The sequence below is a fragment of the Aulonocara stuartgranti genome (assembly GCF_965226115.1).
Source record: "Aulonocara stuartgranti genome assembly, chromosome: 3".
NCBI lineage: Eukaryota > Metazoa > Chordata > Actinopteri > Cichliformes > Cichlidae > Aulonocara > Aulonocara stuartgranti.
The window spans coordinates 62,838,447-62,858,769 of NC_138941.1; the positions used below are offsets into that span (position 1 = coordinate 62,838,447).

Sequence of the window (20,323 nt, forward strand, 5' to 3'; positions counted from 1 at the left end):
TCACACCTCCAAGCAACCCAAAATGCTGCAGACAGACTCCTAACACGTTCCAGCAAGTGAGCTCACATTATTGCATTTATTGCAAGACTAAAGACTAGGATAAGGGGAAGGCCCACTCCAGCTCCTTTTAGCTGGCTCCTTAAAAAGTTAGAGAAACTGCTGTGAAATATAAGTGCCTATAAACATTTAACTGTTATTTGGTGAGGTGGGGTTTTGTGTATTGTGTATAGCCAGAGCCCACTGCCATATTTTTGAGTTCCCTTCAGGTAGTCTGTCTTCCTCCCCCAATCCAAAGACATACAGTTAGTGGGTTAAATGATGATTGTAAAAGGAGGGTGTAAATGCGAGTGCGAATGGTTTTCTGTCTCTCTGTTTTAGGCCTCGGGCCACCCAAATGACCCTGAATTGCACAAATGAAATAAAAATGGATGGTAAGATGGATAATATATGAAACGTTTCAGATCACATAACATCTGCAGATACAGTTGTTTTTCTTTTTTCTTTTTTAACACAGTTTAACCACAAGATATAAAAAAAATCACAATCTTATGGTCCGTTTGGCCTCTCAGGGCCACCGTACAATCTCAATAAAATATAGAAGACTGCTCACACACCCCTATTAAAAGTCATCTTGAACCATGATGGAGACAAAGAAGAGCAGCTGTACATTTTTGCCTCTTCTTGCTTCTCTTTGATGTTGATTTCTCCATGAGTGACATCTTTTGTTCTCACTGCTGAGTCGACTGCAGCTGCATCACTCTCTGCACAAGAAAACACATAAAGCGAGCATCAGTGCATCAGTGCAGGCAGTACAGTCCTACAGATACTGCTGCTGTTACATTAACGATGACATAAAAATCATTCAGATTAATCATGCTCCACCTTTTTGTGCAGGACTCAAATGGCAATAGATGCAAAACTGATGTCAAACTGCTGCAGGTAAAAATCATTACAACTAATAAATGTCTTGTTTATGTTTCTTAAATTCATGTGCTATTTAAATCATAAAATCTTGTTATTATGGTTATTATTTATTAAGTATTTTCTTAAAAGGTCAGACTATGAATAGTAAACACAGCCAAACATCAGGATAGAGAAAACGAAGTAAAAAATCAGTGGCATGAAAGAATAGAAAGGAGAGAAACATCTATACCTGGTATAGATCCAGAGGGTAGATTCCTAATCATTAAATTATCTATACTTAACAAAAAGCTATGTATTGTTGATATACATGGCCCAAATGTTAATGACACCTTATGTGGTTCTGGAGGTGCTCTGCCTCCACGCTGGGGCTCTGGCTTGGGTCTGTGGGGGCTTGGTTACTGGTTGGTGTGTTGTCGGGGTTGTGGGTGTGTGCACGCGGGGCCAGCGTACAGGACCTCTGGTGTCCTGTATGCCAGAAATGGGGTCCTCTTTAACTGGCGGGGAAGTTGTCACATCCTTGCAGGAGCTCCAGCTGGTGGGGGAAAGCTATAGTAGAGGTGGAGAATGAACTCAACCTGGGTGTCTGTTGTCTCATGTAGTCTGGGAGATGATTGGATAACGGGGTGGGTGCAGTTTCCTCTGTGGTGGGGTTGGGGGGGCCGCCTCGGGCTCTGTGGGGCTTGGTGGTGCTGCTACTGTTTGCCCCGATCCGAATGGGTCTTAGACTCCATCTCTCTGGGAATACCTCCACAGGTTTGGGAGGTTATTTCCCCCCCACCACACTCCCTGCCGGTGGCTGATGCCCCTCAGCCATCAGTGCATTGGTAGTTCTCGGTGTCTGGGGCTTGGCGTTCAGGTATGTACCGCCTCACTTCTGGTGGCTGCTTGGTGGGGCCTGGTGCCCGTGGCTCAGTCGGGCCCTTTCCGGGGGGTGGGGGGCCCTCAGACCCTGGGCATCTGGGCTCGGTTTGCTCTGGCACAGCAGGCGTAGCCGCTGCTGGCAGATCCTAGCCTTGTCACCACAGCCCCCTGTAACGACGAGCTCTCATTGTCACTTACTGGGTCTGTTGACCCAGCGTTTTAAGTTTTAGTTTATTTGGATGTTGATGTTTATTTTTAAGTTCTTAAGGCTAGCTAAGTTAATTTGTTCATTAGATTCCCCTTTTGTTTTCTACCCCTGTATTTAGGGTTCCCTCACCCTTTATGTGTTTCAGGCTGCGTGTCTTATGTTATCCAGTTCCTGTTGTCATGTCTGCTTTCCATTCTGATTCCTCTTTTATTGTGAAAGTCCTTATCCTATGTGCAGTGTGTCTAGTTTTGCTTCGCCCTGTTTCGTTAGGTCTGATTTGTCCCAGCTCTGTTCCCACCTGTTCCCCATCCCCTCATTATCCTCCTGTGTGCATTTAGTTTGTGTTTTCTCATTCAGTTTTTGTCAGGTCGTCTGTTGTTCCTTTTCATGTTTTCCTGTTGTCAGGATTTTCCACATTCAAGGTTTCGTTCTTTGATTTTTGTGTTCAGCATTCAATTTTGCCAGTTTATTTCTATGTAGTTTCTCCCCAGTGTGCATGTGCCTTTTTGTTTTTGTACCTTTTAATCAGCCATATTAAACAGCTCACCTTTTGTTAATATTCAAGGTTAGTCTCACGTTCTTTCGTGTTTTAAATAAATACTTAAATAACACAGTACGGTGGCACGGTGGTTAGCACTGTTGCCGCACAGCAAGAAGGTCCTGAGTTCAATTCCACCAGTTTGCATGTTCTCCCTGTGATAGTGTGGGTTCTCTCCGGATACTCCGGCTTCCTCCCACCGTCCAAAGACATGCAGCTTGTGGGGATAGGTTGATTGATTAATCCAAATTGCCACTAGGAGTGAATGTGAGTGTGAATGGTTGTCTGTCCCTGTGTGTTGGCCCTGCGACAGACTGGCGACCTGTCCAGGGTGTACCCCGCCTTTCGCCCTATGACAGCTGGGATAGGCTCCAGCGCCCCCCGCGATCCTGAAAAGGATAAGCGGAAGCGAATGGATGGATGGACTTAAATAACAGTAAATACTTAGTATTTACTGCACACTGCAGTGTGAGACTGAAGTGCTCTAACAGGGTGATATGGTACTACAAGGTCATTAAGATAAGATGGGGCCTGATTATTTAAGACCTTGTATGTGAGGAGCAGGATTTTGAATTCAATTCTGGATTTAACAGAAAGCCAAAACAGGAGAAATCTGCTCTCTCTTTCTAGTCCCTGTCAGGACTCTTGCTGCAGCATTTTAGATTAACTGAAGGCTTTTCAGGGAGTTTTTAGGACATCCTGATAATAATGAATTACAGTCGTCCAGCCTGGAAGTAATAAATGCATGAACGAGTTTTTCAGCGTCACTCTGAGACAGGATATAATTTTAGAGATACCAGAACCAAGGCTGTATTTGAACTGACTGACCACAGACCTGCTTTCATGAAACCCCCGTAACCATAGAAAGGTTGTCAGAGAAACTCAAAAAATCATTACATTTCCTCAAGTGAAGTCCACAGTTGAAGGATTTGTGACTAATAAAATTGTGCAGAACTGATTAATAATTTAATGTTTGCGTGTGTATGTGTGGCCTGCAGTAAAATTTGAGCAGCTTCTGAGTTTTCATCTGAAACAGGAAACTGGATGATCACAGAGCTATTAGTTCTGAAAATACTGTTTGCACACAAGGAACAGGACTCACCGCTACAGACTTCTACAAACACAGAACAGCTACTGTGATCTATGGTATGATTGTAGGCTTTAAATAAGCTTTTAAAAATATGTATCACTAAAATTATCCATACATTTTCTTAACAACTGTAGCGGGAGAACTGGAGCTTATCTCCACTGGGATAGTGTGAAAGGTGGGCTGCACACCACACAGGTTTCCAGTCTGTCACAGGACTAGGAAACACAACTTAACAATCTATCCAATTTGAAATCATTAGTTAACACCTATCATGTCTTTAGACTGTGGGAGGAAGAACTCACTCAGCACAGTGAACTGTTTAAACTGCACGTTAGTGTGAGGTGAAGAGTAAAGATAGTCTTCTTTGCAGTGGAAAGTTTTAAACCTTGTGGTCTTTAACCATGAAAGCAGGTCTGTGATGGTTATTGCCACTTAGAGGAACAACCAGAATGCTTTGCAGTCTGTTACTTCCTCATACAGACCTTTATTTTGTCTCATTGCTGTTTTGGGCCTCCTCTTGAGCCAGAAAACAATCAGAACATTTGATATTGGCACATTCAAGCCCGTGACCTTTGTTCTAATTTCTTCTGAATGCCTATATTGAATATGATAGAAGACATAAAATATATGTTTGATAGCTAAGATTACTTTATTATTATTATTATTAGTTTAAATATAAAAAGTACCTTTTGGGCAGCATTTGACATGGTGGTTAGCACTGTTGTCTTGGAGCAAGAAGACCCAGTATTTGAATCTACTATCTGTCTGGAGTTTACATGTTCCCTCTGTTTTTGTGTGAGTGCTCCTCCAAAAACATGCACTTAATAGAGTTAGGTTAACTGATGATGTCCAGGGTGTAGCCCACCTACCTGGGATACTCTCCAGACCCCCTGCTACTCTAACTGGACAAGCGAATGGATGGATATTAAGTAATAAGAAAAACTCCACAAAGCTGCTTTTATACAAGCTTCATCTTTTCTTTGAATATTGTTAAAATTGAAAAACATACTAATGTGAGACGTTCATGCAACAAAAAGAGTGGAAGTCTCACCTTTTAGTTTCCTGTCAACATGTCGTTCCACCAAAACAACCAGTAACATCACTACTAACACAACACAGACTGTTCCAGCTGTCAGCAACACGGGGACAAGTGGAGAGGAACCAGCAGAAGAGGCAGGCGGAGGTGTGGATGTAGGTGGAGGTGTGGTGGTGTGTTTGTCTAAAACAAAGCAAACACAGTCATTAAGTTGTCGTCACATTGTGAATGTTGAAAGCTGCAGAAACACAGACAGGTGAGTGTGTCACCTGTGACAGTGATCCAGCTGGATGGAGACTCTCCATGACCGCTGATGTCACACTTGTAGAGGCCTTCATCAGACCTGGAAACATGCTGGATGGTCATGTGACCTGTAGGCTGCTTCCTGATGAGGGAGCCATCTTTATAGAAAGCAGCTGGGAGGTTGGAGGGAGTGGTCTTTGTTTTACAGAGCAGAGTGACGTCATCTCCCTCCATCACAGGGAGGACAGGACTCTGCAGGATCACTGATCCACCTCAACACAGAGACAAACTACAGCATTTCATCCATTTACACACAGCTTCATCAACACTAACTCCACACACTCAGCTTACCAGTGACTGTCAGGTTAACCATGTTACTGATGGTACTCTGATTGGACTCACACCAGTAAACTCCAGTTTCCAATGAGTAGATGTGACTGATGTTACAGGAAGAACCATCTGCTACTCCCCACTCTTCACACTCAGCTCTGGTGTCTATGCTTGTGTTTCTCCTCAGAGTCCATCCAGCAGAGCTGTCGTCCTCCTCACAGCTCAGAGACACAAAGTCTCCTTTAAAGAACTGAGAGCTGCTGGGACTCACAGTCAGACGAGCTGTGATGTTACAATTAAACATTTCATTGTTTTGCAAAGTAGAACTTCGACAAATTTTTTAAAATGAGAATTAAACTATTTTTTCTGTGGTTAGGGCTGCCACACTAAACATGCCAGAATAAGAAGCCAACAAACAAATATTTGACATATTTAAAAGAAAATCACTGACCTTGGTTTGTTGTCCAGCAAAGCATTGAAGTCAGAACTAAAGATAAATGACACTTAGGTTGGTCTGGAAAATAATAAAGGGCTGTGGTTTATTTAGCTCATTTTCAGCCCCCGAAAAGTATAACAATCATTAAAAGGTGGAACTGGATGCAGCAAGTTTAGAAAAAAGCCAGAGATAATAATAACTCTGTTTTGAAAGTGAAAGGAAAAGTTTATCTCAGCTTTATTTATAGATCTATATAGATAGGTCCACTCACATTATTGTGCAGTCACGTAAATGTAAAAGGATTAAAGAATGTGTGTTTGAACTGCTGTAGAAAAAAAGACGTCTTCATAGTTTACACGTCCTCTCTGAATACTCCACAGTCAAAACATTTTTTATCAATAGTTAGTCTGATTATAATTAGAAATCAGAAACATTGTAACTCTGAGCATGAAGTCATGTGTCCTCTTTAAAGGTAAGTTCATATAATAACTAACTAAACTCTGTCAAGTTCACTGGTTAAAACGGTAAAATGTCCCCTTTAACATGTTGCTTTTAACAGCAGGTTTTTATCTTCTCCTCCATCATTGTTTATCTACAGAACAGAGAGTAAAAGTTCAACATTCAAAAGAGAGAATTTATCCACTTACAGAGCAGACATAGTAGAGATGCGTCATCCATTGTCCTCTTGACTGATGTGACCTGTTTTCTCTTCTTGTCATAGAGACACAGTAAACTCCGCCCCCTTCCCCCACATGTTTTTTTTTTGCCTATATGAATGATGTGTGTAACAAGTAGATTAAAAAAGAAATTCAAAAATGTTGTTTAACAGAAAATAGTAACAATGTTTAGAATGTTTTTGCTCTTTGAAAAACATCGACTCGTTTTGAATTTGAAGCACTGCACAAACTGAGAACTGTGGAGACCAAGTGACAGTTTTTCCCACATATATATCTTTAGATGCTCAAAATATACGAGCCTCCTTTTTAGAAACTGGTCTGTGCCCATAAACCATGTGTGCAGGCTGCTTTCATGTTGTTATACACCAGTTTTGACCCCACCATCTAAATGATGGAACATTAGACCAGACTATGTTGTTACAATCTTTTGCTCTCTGATGTTGGTGAGTCTGTGTGAATTGTGACCTCAGTTTCCTGTTCTTAGCCGTTGTTACGTCCTGTGTAGTGTGCATACCGTGCTCTTCTGCATACCTTAGTTGTAATGAGTAGCTATTTGTGTTGCTATCAACTTATCAACTTAAAGCAGTCTGACCTCTGACCTCTGACATCAACATGGCAGAGAGCTCTTTCTCTCCTTTTCAGACCATTCTCTGTAAACTGTACAGATGGTTTTGTGGGAAAATCCCAGTAAATCAGAAGTTTTTGAAATACTCAGACCAGCCCGTTTGGCATCAACAACAATATCTGACCAAATATCATTTTTGTTCAATAAACAAGTGGATACATGCAACATTACATGAATTGTTATAGATGTAACAACTGTATACAACAATGATAATAAAAAATAAACTGTACATTGTTACATTACAGCATTCCGTTGGATTGATGTGGATGTCACTCTGAGATGTAACACTGGCTGAATGTTGTTTCAGACCCAACATACTCATCCCGGATAGCAGCACTCCCCCAGCAGGACAGTTTACCCCATTACACCAGAAAACATCACTCATCGTGACACAGGCTCCAATATGCATGGGGCCTCATTACTGCAATACTCTAATACTACATTAAAAAACCCCAATGATTAGCGATAATTATATTGAAAAACACATTTTATTGTCCCCTCCACGAATCACTACCTTAACGTGGTGGAGGGGTTTGTGTGTCCCAGGGATCCCAGGGGCTATGTTTTCTGGGGGCTTTGCTCCCTGGTAGGGTCTCCCATGGCAAATTGGTCCTGGGTGAGGGACCAGACAAAGAGCGATTCAGAAGACCCTTATGAAAAGACCATCGAGGGAACAGTTCACCCTGCCCAGGATAGGGTTACCCGCCCTGGAGCCAGGCCCGGGGAGGGTGCCCGAGGGCAGGTGTCTGGTGGCCGGGTCTTAGTCCATGGGGCCTGGCCAGGCACAGCCGGAAAAAGGGACATGGGCCCATCTTCCTGAAGGCCCACCACCCGCAGGAGGCACCGCAGGGGTCGGGTGCAATGTGAGCCGGGCAGCAGCCAGGAGTGGCTCGGGGGGACTCAGAGTAGAGTCGCCACTCTTCCACATCGAAAGAAGCCAGTTGAGTTGAGGTGCTTCCTGGGTAAGGTTCTCCGGGCATGTCCCACCGGGAGGAGGCCCCAGGGCAGACCCAGGACACTGGAGAGATTATATCTCTCGGTTGGCCTGGGAACGCCTTGGTGTTCCCCCAGATAAGCTGGAGGAGGTGGCTGGGGAGAGGGACGCCTGGGCTTCTCTGCTTGGGCTGCTGCCCTCGCGACCCGGCCCTGGATAAAGTGGAAGAAAATGGATGGATGGACATTTTATTGTTTGATATGAGTAATTTAGTAATTTAAATTTAAATATGAAAAGCTGTTTTTTTCACTATGTGATCTGATTGCAAACACAGGATTGCTGGGCAGGACTCAAATGCAGGACGCGGAGCTGTGCAAGGAGAAAAGGGTTTATTTACAGCACCGGGTGAGATAAGTTCATACAGTGAATGTGGCGAGTAGGTTCCAGGGATTTGGAGAAAATGTCCAGGGCAGACAGGCGGAGGTCCAGGAAGGTCTATACAAAGTAGATGGAGAACAACGATTAGGAAGTGAACCAGGCAACACAGGAAAGATACATCAGAAAGAGCCTGGGCTGCACTTTTTGAAGTAAGTACAACGATCCAGCCTGAAATCAGCAGAGATGTGCAGCAGGTGAGTGGAGTCCAGGATGGCACAGATACCCAGACGACGCCCTTGTGGTCATTCATTTACAGGTTACAGAGACTTCCATCCAGACAAAAAGCATCTTAACTTATAGCTGGGAGAGAGAAAGGGCAAGGAGGAGTTGTTTTGGGTGGGATAGTGAGATTACCAACAGCTTTTATACCTCCTACTCATCTCTGCAGATACTGATATGACACTTCTAGGGGATGATGATGATGATGGGCCATAGGATGGACATTCAGCAAAATACAGCCTTGCAACAATAACATAAAGACAACTGTAATGTCTGCGAGCATGGGGCAAAACAGAACCACAGGTCCTCACTGGCTGGACAAGCACACACAGTCATTTATATCATTTCTCAATAACTGTTTCCAGTTGGACCAGCTTCTACATATATCACACAGACACATGTTACAGCATGAGTGCATGTTTTTAACATATAAGTGTAATTTCTGGATCACCCATTCAGCCAAGTCATTGACAGCACTGCTCTGATACAAAGTCATAGTAGTATATGCACCCTGCTCTCTGCCACTCTTCCTTTTTTTTAAACAGTTTGTTTTCTTGTCCACAGTTAAAGTGTTTCAGAAAATTTTGCCAATTTAGTGTGTGAAGTGTAAAATAGCTGAGCTGAGGTAATAGATTGACTTTTCATCTGAATCATTATTGACTGAAATTAAGGTCCTAATACTGAATAAAAGATTAAAAAACAATGAACCTGTGTAATAATACTGACAATAGAATAAAGTCAATTCAAAGTTGCTCTGTTGTCACTTATTGGTAGTGATTGTTTGGCCACGTGACAGCAGTATTTATTTTTTTATTTAAAAAAGAAACCCAACAATCTTCACCCTCCAGGGCCAGTTTAGTATCACCAATTAATCAAACTCCATGCAGGTCTTTGGTCTGTTTGAAGAAACCCTGAGAAACTACCCAGTGAGAACCCCCACAGACACGGAGAGAACATGCAGACTCCTCACAGAAAGGGTCCAAACAGCAGGTGGATTCAAATCCTGGAACCAGAATAAACCAGGAAATAAATGAATGTGTGTTCTTCGTCTTTCAGAGGTGAATTGTTTTTGATTTCCTGATTTTGAACCTGTACGATGGTGGTAGGTGGTAGAGCCCGTCACCTACTAACCTGAAGGTTGGTGGTTTGATCCCCGTCCGCTCCATCAGAGTACGAATGTTAGATAGGAATCTCTTACATGGAGAAAGAATCTAGAGAAAATATGCTTGGTTGAAAGAGGCAAATTCGAGTACTCAGAGTACAATAAGAACTGGTCCATTTACCATTTACACACCAAACTGTATCCCAGGTTACATTCAGAGCAGCCCCTTCCTCCAGAGGATGTTTTGATGGCCAACCCTCATTTGTGAAGTCCATCAGTATGTTTCTGCCTGTTCAGTCTGTGCCCAGACCAAGTCACTGACCTCACCACCTGCTGGTTTACTCGTCCAGACAGCTGCGGTCCTACATCATGGTAGATTTCCTTACTAGCCTCCAGGTAAAGCCACCATACTAACTATTGCAAACTGTTTTTCCAAGGCTGTGTGTTTTGTTTCTCTCCCTAAGCTTCCTTCAGCCTTAGAGACCTCTCAGCTTTTGACAGATCACGTCTTCATGTTACACATGACAGAATCTCCGCAAAAACTTTCCTTCGCTTCCCGCGAACTCACAAGAAGTAAAGAAAGCAGCAGCACTTCTGTAAAGTAGCTCAGACAAGCAGCATCAGGAGATTCTCCAGCTATAACCTAATGCACGGAGGGGAGGCTTATGTGACAGCAAGGGAAGTCAGGTGACTGGAGGCTGCAACATGCTCAGACAGCACCTACTACTTATATATGACCAACTAATGTGATTGGGCAGTAATTAGCAGTGAAATATTAAATAAAATATTAATTCTGTTAGAGTCTGACACACAAAGTAAACTCCACCCTCTTCCCTGTTTTTCTTCCATGTGTGTGTGTGTGTGTGTGTGGAATATAGATTGAGACATTGTTACACTGTTACATGTTTAAATGCACTGAGCTGCTGTGATGTGATTGGCTCCTCACATATTTGCATTAACAAACAGTGGGACATGTGTACATAATAAAATGGCCAGTAGGTTTGTACTGTGATTAGAACAGTTACTCTTTTATCACATGTTGCATGTTGATTCTTCATAAATGTGCATTTATTTAAATCTCACTGTCTCCGCTTTCTGTGGAGGGCACAGATGAGGTCATAACATCATTACATTGTTACTGAAAGCATCACAATTAAAAGTATGCAGAAAATGAAATTTGAAGTTAATGATAATAATTGTGTAAACTACACTTTAAAAGTGGAGATATAAGTATTTCATTTCTAAAAATAAATATATAAAGTTAGTTTGTACTATGTGATCTGAAAGTACCAGATGCTTTCAGATGATCTTTCAGTGTTGGAGAGCTTGTTGTTGCCATTAAGTGTCAGTAGATGGCAGCACCAGGCTGCAGTTTAATCTTGATCATCAGAGGGACATAGCTGATCTGTGTGTGTGTAGTCCCCTCATCCAAACTAGAGAAGATTGTGCATGAATATTAGTCATCATGCACAAATTACTCTCCTGTTTACCAGCTTAAATAAATCATCTCTTTCACCTCCAAGCGATCCAAAATGCTCCTGACACGCTCTAGCAAGCAAACTCACATTATTGCATTTTTATTCCCCAACCCTGAATTGCACAACTGGAATAAAAACGGATGGTAAGATGGATAATATGTAAAAAGTTTAAGATCACATAACATCTGCAGGTGTTTTTATTTTTTCTCTTTTTTAACACAGTTTAGCCACAGCAGTGATTCTTGATATAAGGGACAAAACATGTCCGGCAGATAAAACCCAATTTTGTGGTTAAAAATATGCATACAAGTGTTAACCCAACTGCCTAAAAGACAAACCAAGGCAATGTTTATACAACAAAACTATGATTTTGCATTTTTTATAAATATATATTTATTTTAAATGGTACAATACATTACCAGTACCTTAAAAATCCATTGTCCAGAAGCAGGTGTGATAATATTAAAATACAGAAAAAAAATTAAAAGTAATGTAAAAGTAAACATCATGGCTCTCGTCACTAAGTATTTAAGTCAATACCTTATATAATATCAAAATATGCAATTGAAAATTTATTTTTAAATATTTTTTAAGTGATTAAAATCGTGTCCAGAGTTTTTGTCAACACCGTCAGATTTTTTTCAAAAGTACAAAAAAATCAGGAATTATTGTGGGCAGCTAACACTCTGAGGACCCCTTTACCACTTCCTGTTTGATACACATGCCATGAGGTCACTGCTGTGATAATTTTTTTGTTTTTATTTCATTTATTGCACACCTTGCACGACCAAAGTCGATGTAAACCAAGATTTAATTATTTTTTTTGTAATAAGAGCTTAATTTAGGTAGATTGTAGAGGCCATAAGCAAATGATGAAAAACAAGATGGCTTTTGTCAGAAAAACATGTGTTATGAGAGAAAGTCGGGTATTTTGTCAACACCATCAGGATTTTTGTCTGACGGTGTTGACCCTTTTTTTAATGGTGTTGACAAATCTCACAAAAGTGTGCTATTCACCATTTATGTTAAGTCATTTTTTATTAATATTTCAGACATATTACTTCCTGTGTATTTTACTGATATTTCTGCTTCACAGATGTGTCAAATATTATCAAATTTGCCTTATCTTGAATCTCATTGTTTATGTATACATTATTAATCCTGTAGGAAAATGCTTAGTCCTCTGCATTTAACCCATTCACTCAGTGATGCAGTGGGCAGCTACAAATCCAGGTTAGCCTCTGTTCGTTGGATTTGGATTAAGCCTGTTGTGCTGTTAAAATGTTTTAATGCTTTTTATCTTGTTCTATTACATCTGAATTTAAACAGGTTGTAACTCTCAGTGATGCTGCAGAGTTCCTTTGACTTTGGGATCTGCAGCCCAGGTTGGACCTGGAAACGGCTAATGACATCAGACTTAAAGACCAGATAGCATTTCTATTGCTTAATGCATAATTGTGTTGTGAATATTCATCCTTAATCTGTGAAAAAGCATAAGGTTCAGAAAAAATATAGTAATTAAAAAAATGGTACATTTCAGGCTAGAATAGCAAAGGGAAACCTGTCAGTAGAGGAACGAAAGAGAGGGAACAGGGATGATCAAAAAAGAAGGAGAGAAAAAATTAACAGCCAGCCTGAGTTGAAGAAAGAGTTTCTCATAAAGGAAAGATGGAGAAATAGAGTGAAAGAGGGAAAAATAAAGAACACCAGTGATCTGAAAGAAAGAGAAAAAAGTCAGAAGAGAAGGTTTTGGAAACAAGCACAGAGACAAAAGGAGAGAAAGTACAGCAGGGTCTAAACACACAACCACAGAGAACTTTAGGAATCAAGGAGTAGTAGGCTGGTGAACTATTAAGATGTAGAACTTGACATGTGCAAAAACAGAATTGTTATGATGTGTCTTGTGATATTACAAAGGTTGCTAAGGTTTAATCTTCATTTTGAAAGAAATAATATCTTGTTTTCTACTAGAGTGTCACCACCGTCAGCACCTTGTCAACTCCATAATATGGAGTTTTTGTTTATTTTTCTCTTTTGGAGAACCATATAGTTTCCTCCCTCATGATCTTCCAATAAAAATACGTAATTTTCTCAATAAATGTGTAATTTGCATGCTGCTTAATATGACTGTTTCTTATACAGATTAAATACAAGCTTCTGAAAATATGTATGACTGTAACTCTAATAATAAAAAGCCAAAACAATCTTACTTTTAAATGTGGTATAATTACTTTGAAAACATATGTGCATAAACAATAGAATAGAGAAGCTGCTAATAGTCAAAAGAGCTGAAACAACTTAATTTAAAATATATATTTTTGCATTTCTTTGTGTCTGACGGTGTTGACAAAAACCTTGCACTTCTCCAGCAAAAACATAAATTATTAAAAAATGTTACACCTGGGAGATTGTACCAAGACATGGTGAGACTTTGTGTAACAATTATATGTAAATATGTTTTTGAAAAATCAAAAAATATATTTTAGAAAATGAAAACCTGTTTTGTCCCTAATCTCAGGAATCACTGACAGTATACATAAAAAATCTCAGTAAAATATAGAAGTCTGCTCACACACCCTTATTTTTTTTTTAAATTCATCTTGAACCATGATGGAGACAAAGGACAGCAGCTGTACATTTTTGCCTCTTCTTGCTTCTCTTTGATGTCGATTTGTCCATGAGTGACATCTTCTGTTCTCACTGCTGAGTCGACTGCAGCTGCATCACTCTCTGCACAAGAAAACACATAAAGCGAGCATCAGTGCAGGCAGTACAGTCCTATAGATACTGCTGCTGTTACATTAACGATGACATAAAAATCATTCAGATTAATTATGCTCCACCTTTTTGTGCAGGACTCAAATGGGACATGATAGAAAACTGATCAGGTCCAGCTGTCAGGTTGTTGTGTGTGGGCGAGGAAGAGATGACCCAAACACAGGACTCATGGTGCAGAATGATGAGGATTTATTGGAGCGAGTGAAAGAACAGAGCAGGAACGACAGGACTGACTAACTGACTGGAAGACTGAATGGCTGGCTGAACAGCTGAACAACTGAACACAGGCGGAAACGACAACAGTGACAACATCAATGACACGACGGTGAAGGAGTGGAAACAGAAGACTGATGAGGATGATAATGAGAGACCGGTGAGCACACAGCTGAAAATAATGTGGCTAACGACACATTAGACGAGCTTACACAGGAAACAGGAAGTGAAAAAACATGGATGTGGCAAAATCTGCGCTCTCCTCCTGTCTCATTCCCTCATTATCCCTCAGTGTATTTAAGGCCTGTGTTTCTCTCTGTCACTGTTGTGTCGTACCTGCATTACGCTGAGTGGTTTTCCCTCTGAATTGCTGAAGGTTAGTTTTGCTCTAAGTGTGGTTAGTTTCTCTCATTCATGCCACCACGTTTCTTGTTTTCATTATACAGTTTACTTTCTATTTGACATTTTTAAGGTTTTGGTTTGTTTGTGAAGTTATTTCTGATGATGCAATAAAGCTGCCGCTTTCAGTTCATCCCTCTGTGTTCAGTGAGTCCTGCATTTGCCTGCCACACAGCACACCATGACAAGGTCAGGCTTTGAACAGTAAACACAGCCACACATCAGAAGACAGAAAAATGAAAAAGCAGTAAAAAGCCAGTGGCATGGAAAAATAGGAGGGAGAGAAACAGCTAAACCTGGCATGTGGGGTTCTTTTAAACCATTGTTTCCTAGATTCAAGCATGCAGTGTGAAGGGTTATTTTTGTCATTATAATTTAGTTTTATTTTCATATCAATCATAACAGCTGTTGCCTAAAGGTTCTTTCTATTGTAAAACCCTATAAAATGACCCCTGTACAAGCAAACACTAGGCAACAGTGGGAATGAAAAACGCACTTTTTAACAGGAAGAAATCAGCTAGAACCAGGCTCAGGTGGGAGCAACCATCTGCTGTGACTGGTTAGGGATGTGTGGATGAAGACAGGACAAAAGACACATGGAAGAGAGCCAGAGGTTAATAATAATTAAATCCAGAGAGGTGTATGAACACATAGTGAGTGAGAAAGGTGACTGAAGAAGTAATACTGATTGCGTCATGGTAATCCCCCAGCAGCATACACCTATTGCAGCAAAACTAAGGCAGGATTTAGGGTCACCTGGTCCAGCCCTAACTATATGCTTTAGCAAAACGGAAAGTTTTAAGCCTGATATTAAAAGTAGAGATAGTGTCTGTCTCCCGAATCCAAACTGGAAGCTGGTTCCACAAAAGAGGGGCCTGAAAGATGGAGAAATATGCTCTCTTTCTAGTCCCTGTCAGGACTCATGCTGCAGCATTTTGGATTAACTGAAGGCTTTTCAGGGAGTTTTTAGGACTGATTGTATACTGAGCATATACTTTCACAAGATTACTGCTACGAAACATGAAGATGGAGCTGAATCACAAGGCTGTATTTGAACTGATGACTACAGACCTGCTTTCATGAAACCCCCCGTAACCACAGAAAAATGCAACAGGATGTCAGAAACTCAAGAAATCATTACATCTCCTCAAGTGAACTCGTAATGAAGTATTTTTGAGTAATAAAAAGAGCAGATGCAGTTTTTGTCCAGAACTTTTAAATAATTTAATACAGTCTTAATACTGTGTGTGTGTGTGTGTGTGTGTGTGTGTGTGTGTGTGTGTGTGTGTGTGTGTGTGTGTGTGTGTGTGTGTGTGTGTGTGTATTAACATCCCTGAGGAGCTGACGAGTTTTCATCAATAAAAGGAAAGTGGACGACCACAGAGCTGTTAGTCTTTGTTATACACAGGGTGAAATACATGTTTGGAGCACAAATAACAGCACTCACTGCTAACAGATACTGCAAACACAGAACAACTACTTAGTGATCTATATATACTGTAGGTCTTTGACTAAGCTTTTAAAAATGGTTTAAAAAAGCAGGAGGGCTGGAGCTTATCCTCTCTGGGATAGCGTGAAAGGCAGTTTGCACACCAGACAGGTTTCCAGTCTGTCACAGGACTAGGAAACACAACTTAACAATCTATCCAATTTGAAATCATTAGTTAACACCTATCATGTCTTTAGACTGTGGGAGGAAGAACTCACTCAGCACAGTGAACTGTTTAAACTGCACGTTAGTGTGAGGTGAAGTAAAGATAGTCTTCTTTGCAGTGGAAAGTTTTAAACCTTGTGGTCTGAAACCATGAAAGCAGGTCTGTGATGGTTATTGCCACTTAGAAGAACAACCAGAATGCTTTGCAGTCTGTTACTTCCTCATACAGACCTTTATTTTGTCTCATTGCTGTTTTGGGCCTCCTCTTGATCCAGAAAACAATCAGAACATTTGATATCAGCACATTAAAACCCATGAACGTTGTTCTAATTATTTATTTAATACCTGAAATTTTGTAATCTAAAGAGTACTTTGTGGGCAGCACTTGCCATGGTGGTTAGCACTGTTGTCTTACAGCAAGAAGGTCCTGAGTTCAATCCTTTTGAATGGTCTCTCTGTTTTTGTGTGGATTCACTCCGAGTACTCCTCCAAAAACATGCAGTTAATAAGATAAGGTTAACTGATTATTCTAACTTGCCACATAGGTGTGACTGGTTGTCTGTCCATGGTGTACCCCACCTACCTGGGATAACCTGCAGACACCCTGCTTCCTTAAATTGGACACGCAGAAGAGAATGGATGGACAGACTACATTCAGGATGTTCAACATTATTAATAAAGGACAAATTTCTCTTGCTTGAGAAATACTTGATGCAAGTGGAAACTTTGGTTTGTTTGTGAGAAACTCCAAAGAGCTGCTTTTATCCAAGCTTCATCTTTCCTTTGAATATTGTTTAAAATTGAAAAACATACTAACGTGAGACGTTCATGCAACAAAAAGAGTGGAAGTCTCACCTTTTAGTTTCCTGTCAACATGTCGTTCCACCAAAACAACCAGTAACATCACTACTAACACAACACAGACTGTTCCAGCTGTCAGCAACACGGGGACAAGTGGAGAGGAACCAGCAGAAGAGGCAGGTGGAGGTGTGGTGGTGTGTTCCCCTAAAATAAAGCAAACACAGTCATTAAGTTGTCGTCACATTGTGAATGTTGAAAGCTGCAGAAACACAGACAGGTGAGTGTGTCACCTGTGACAGTGATCCAGCTGGATGGAGACTCTCCATGACCGCTGATGTCACACTTGTAGAGGCCTTCATCAGACCTGGAAACATGCTGGATGGTCATGTGACCTGTAGGCTGCTTCCTGATGAGGGAGCCATCTTTATAGAAAGCAGCTGGGAGGTTGGAGGGAGTGGTCTTTGTTTTACAGAGCAGAGTGACGTCATCTCCCTCCATCACAGGGAGGACAGGACTCTGCAGGATCACTGATCCACCTCAACACAGAGACAAACTACAGCATTTCATCCATTTACACACAGCTTCATCAACACTAACTCCACACACTCAGCTTACCAGTGACTGTCAGGTTAACCATGTTACTGATGGTACTCTGATTGAACTCACACCAATATATTCCACTGTCATGAGGCACCATCATACTTATATTACAGGAAGAACCAGCTGGTTTTCCCCACCCATCTCCACACTGAGTCCTCTGTTTGCTTGTGTTTCTCCTCAGAGTCCATCCAGCAGAGCTGTCGTCCTCCTCACAGCTCAGAGACACAAAGTCTCCTTCAAAGAACTGAGAGCTGCTGGGACTCACAGCCAGACGAGCTGTGAGGGTTAAAAATAAAAATAAAAATGTCATGGTTGTGCAAAGCAATGATGATACAACATTCTTTAAATTAGAATTAAAATACTTCTCATGTGGTTCGGGCTGCCAACCCTAAACATTAAAGAAGAAGAATTTAACACATATTTGACATATTTAAAAGAAAATCACTGACCTTGGTTTGTTATCCTGCAAGGCATTGAAGTCAAAACTAAAGATAAGTAAAACTTAGGTTAGCATGTAAAATAATAAAGACTGTAATTAATTTGGCTCGTCCCATCTCGTCTATCTCTGATCTCTTGTCCACTTATAATTATGTGAGTAAGTAATCCTTGTGGGAGGCATACATCAATGTAAAAGAATAACAGACTGTGTTTTTGAACTCTTTAAGAAAAAGATCTATTCATATTCATTATTTTTAGCTTGTTGCTATGTTTATATTTATAGTTCTAGTCTTAAGGTTTGTTACTGTTACGTTCCTCATTTCATCTCAAGTCTCCTTTTTCTTTATGTTTGTGCGTCTCCTGTGTCTAGACTGGGTTCTCTCTCTGTCTCCCTAGTCCGCTGTGTCCTCCTGTCTGTTCTTCTCTGGTTCCAGTGTTAAGACTGTGTTTCTGTGCCTTTGTGTTAGTTATTGCTAAGTTCACAAGAACTCAATAAAATTAAATATTGGAAATCAGAAATCCATCAGTTTATTAGCACTGTGCACATTTCTGCTCCCACATCTCTAACACCAAATCTGTAACGCTGTTCCTTTAGTGATTATTGGATGTTTTCGAACTCACTGTACCCGATGCATAAGAAACATTTGGAAACATGACCGGTAACAGTAAGCATGAAGTCGCGTGTCCACTTTAAAGTTAAGCTGATATAATAACTAACTAACCTCTGTCAAGTTCACTGATTCACAGGGTAAAATTTCCCCTTTAACCTGCTGCTCAGTCCATTCAGCCTTTTTTCTTCTCCTCCATTATTGTTTATTAACAGAACAGACAGAAAAAGTTCAACATTTAAAAGGAAGACATTCTTCACTTACAGAGCAGAAATAGTAGAGACGCGTCATCCATTGTCCTCTTGACTCATGAGACTCATTTTCTCTTTTTGTCATAGAGACACAGTAAACTCCGCCCCCTTCCCCACATACTTTTCTTGCGTATATGTAAGATGTTTGTAAAAAGTAGATTAAAAAAATCAGGACAGAAAATCAAAAATATTGTTTAACAGAAGATAGTAAAAGAGCAGGCTCTCTAATGTTGCTTTTTGAAAAACATCCACTCTTTTTGAATTTGAAGCACCGCATGAACTGAGATCTGGGGAGGACCAACTGATGCAGTTTTGAAAGTACAGTTTTTCCCAGACATACGATTTTAGCAGCTCATTGAGCCTCCACTCTGGAAACTTTCTCTGCCAACAAATGGCTCATAAATCGCTTGTGCAGGCTGCTTTCATGTTGTTTTACACCAGTTCTGATCGAAATGCTGAAGCATTAGACCAGACTATGTTTTTACAATCTTCTGTTCTCTGATGTTGGTGAGCCTGTGTGAACTGTGGCCTCAGTTTCCTGTTATTAGCTCTACGCTCTTGCTGTTGTTACGTCCTATGTGCTGTGCATACCGTGCTCTTCTGCATACCTTGGTTGTAATCAGTGGCTATTTGTGTTGCCTTACTATCAGCTTAAAGCAGACTGGACTCTGACCTCTGTCATCAACAGATGTTTTTTTGGGAAATCCTAGAAAATCAGAAGTTTCCATCTGGCATCAACAACAATGCCACATTCCCCTTTACTTAAATCACCTAAATCAAATGAGAATATCTGTAACTGTAATGCTGTTGCCATGTGATTTGCTTATTACATATTTGCATAAAAAACAGTGACATTTGTACCTAATAAAATGGTCAGTAAGTTTGTACTGTGATCAGAACAGTTCCTCTTTAATAGCATGTTGATTTCAGTGTTTGTTTCTTTATACATGTTGTGTGTTTCTCGGCCTTATGTGGGGACAGAAATGAGCTGTTGTGAGTTCCAAGTAAAGCAGTGAAGCTTTACTAGTAAAGCACTGCTATATTAGCAATGGGCTGTGGTTTCAGACTGATATGAGTACAAATGTGAGAGTAACAGATACCACAGAGTGGCTCATCTGTGTGAAACTGGGGCACAAAAAGTACCAGTATATTCAAAAGGTTCAGTTTGCAGGCCTGCATTAACACTAAAAGGTTAAAGATGTATATCATTTAGTGTGAGGTAATATAGAACATTATAAGGAAAAATAACTGATGTTTGTGAAATGTGGATGTTACTCTGAAATGTGCCATCAGCTAAATGCCATTTCAAACCCAACAGCACTCCCCCAACAGGACAAGGATGGAAACAGCATCTGGTGATGTGCATGGGTGGTAGACTTCAGGTGCTCATTGTAGGCAAAGGACTTTAGACCGAGTAAAACCTGTGCTTATATTTAAAACAA

The 20,323-nt window shown here is 40.7% G+C and overlaps 2 protein-coding genes and 1 pseudogene across 3 annotated transcripts in view; 1 reads left to right on the forward strand and 2 right to left on the reverse strand.

Annotated features, from left to right (window-relative positions):
• LOC309695373 (programmed cell death 1 ligand 1-like) overlaps positions 1 to 20,323 on the forward strand; it is a 241,112-nt gene that overhangs the window by 51,496 nt on the left and 169,293 nt on the right. The window lies entirely within an intron of this gene.
• LOC309694913 (high affinity immunoglobulin epsilon receptor subunit alpha-like) lies at positions 583 to 5,539 on the reverse strand (annotated as a pseudogene). Its single transcript, XR_014280830.1, has 4 exons — positions 5,252 to 5,539; positions 4,927 to 5,172; positions 4,673 to 4,840; positions 583 to 761 (listed from the first exon to the last, which is right to left on the reverse strand). The product of XR_014280830.1 is annotated as a high affinity immunoglobulin epsilon receptor subunit alpha-like (transcript).
• On the reverse strand, positions 13,718 to 18,063 carry LOC309698691 (Fc receptor-like protein 5; the record flags this gene model as incomplete). The annotated part of the gene is made up of 5 exons (XM_082521307.1): positions 18,034 to 18,063; positions 17,600 to 17,860; positions 17,275 to 17,520; positions 17,039 to 17,188; positions 13,718 to 13,869 (listed from the first exon to the last, which is right to left on the reverse strand). Exons 1-5 carry the CDS (start codon positions 18,056 to 18,058, stop codon positions 13,718 to 13,720), a joined length of 834 nt encoding a protein of 277 aa, XP_082377433.1. The 5' UTR covers positions 18,059 to 18,063.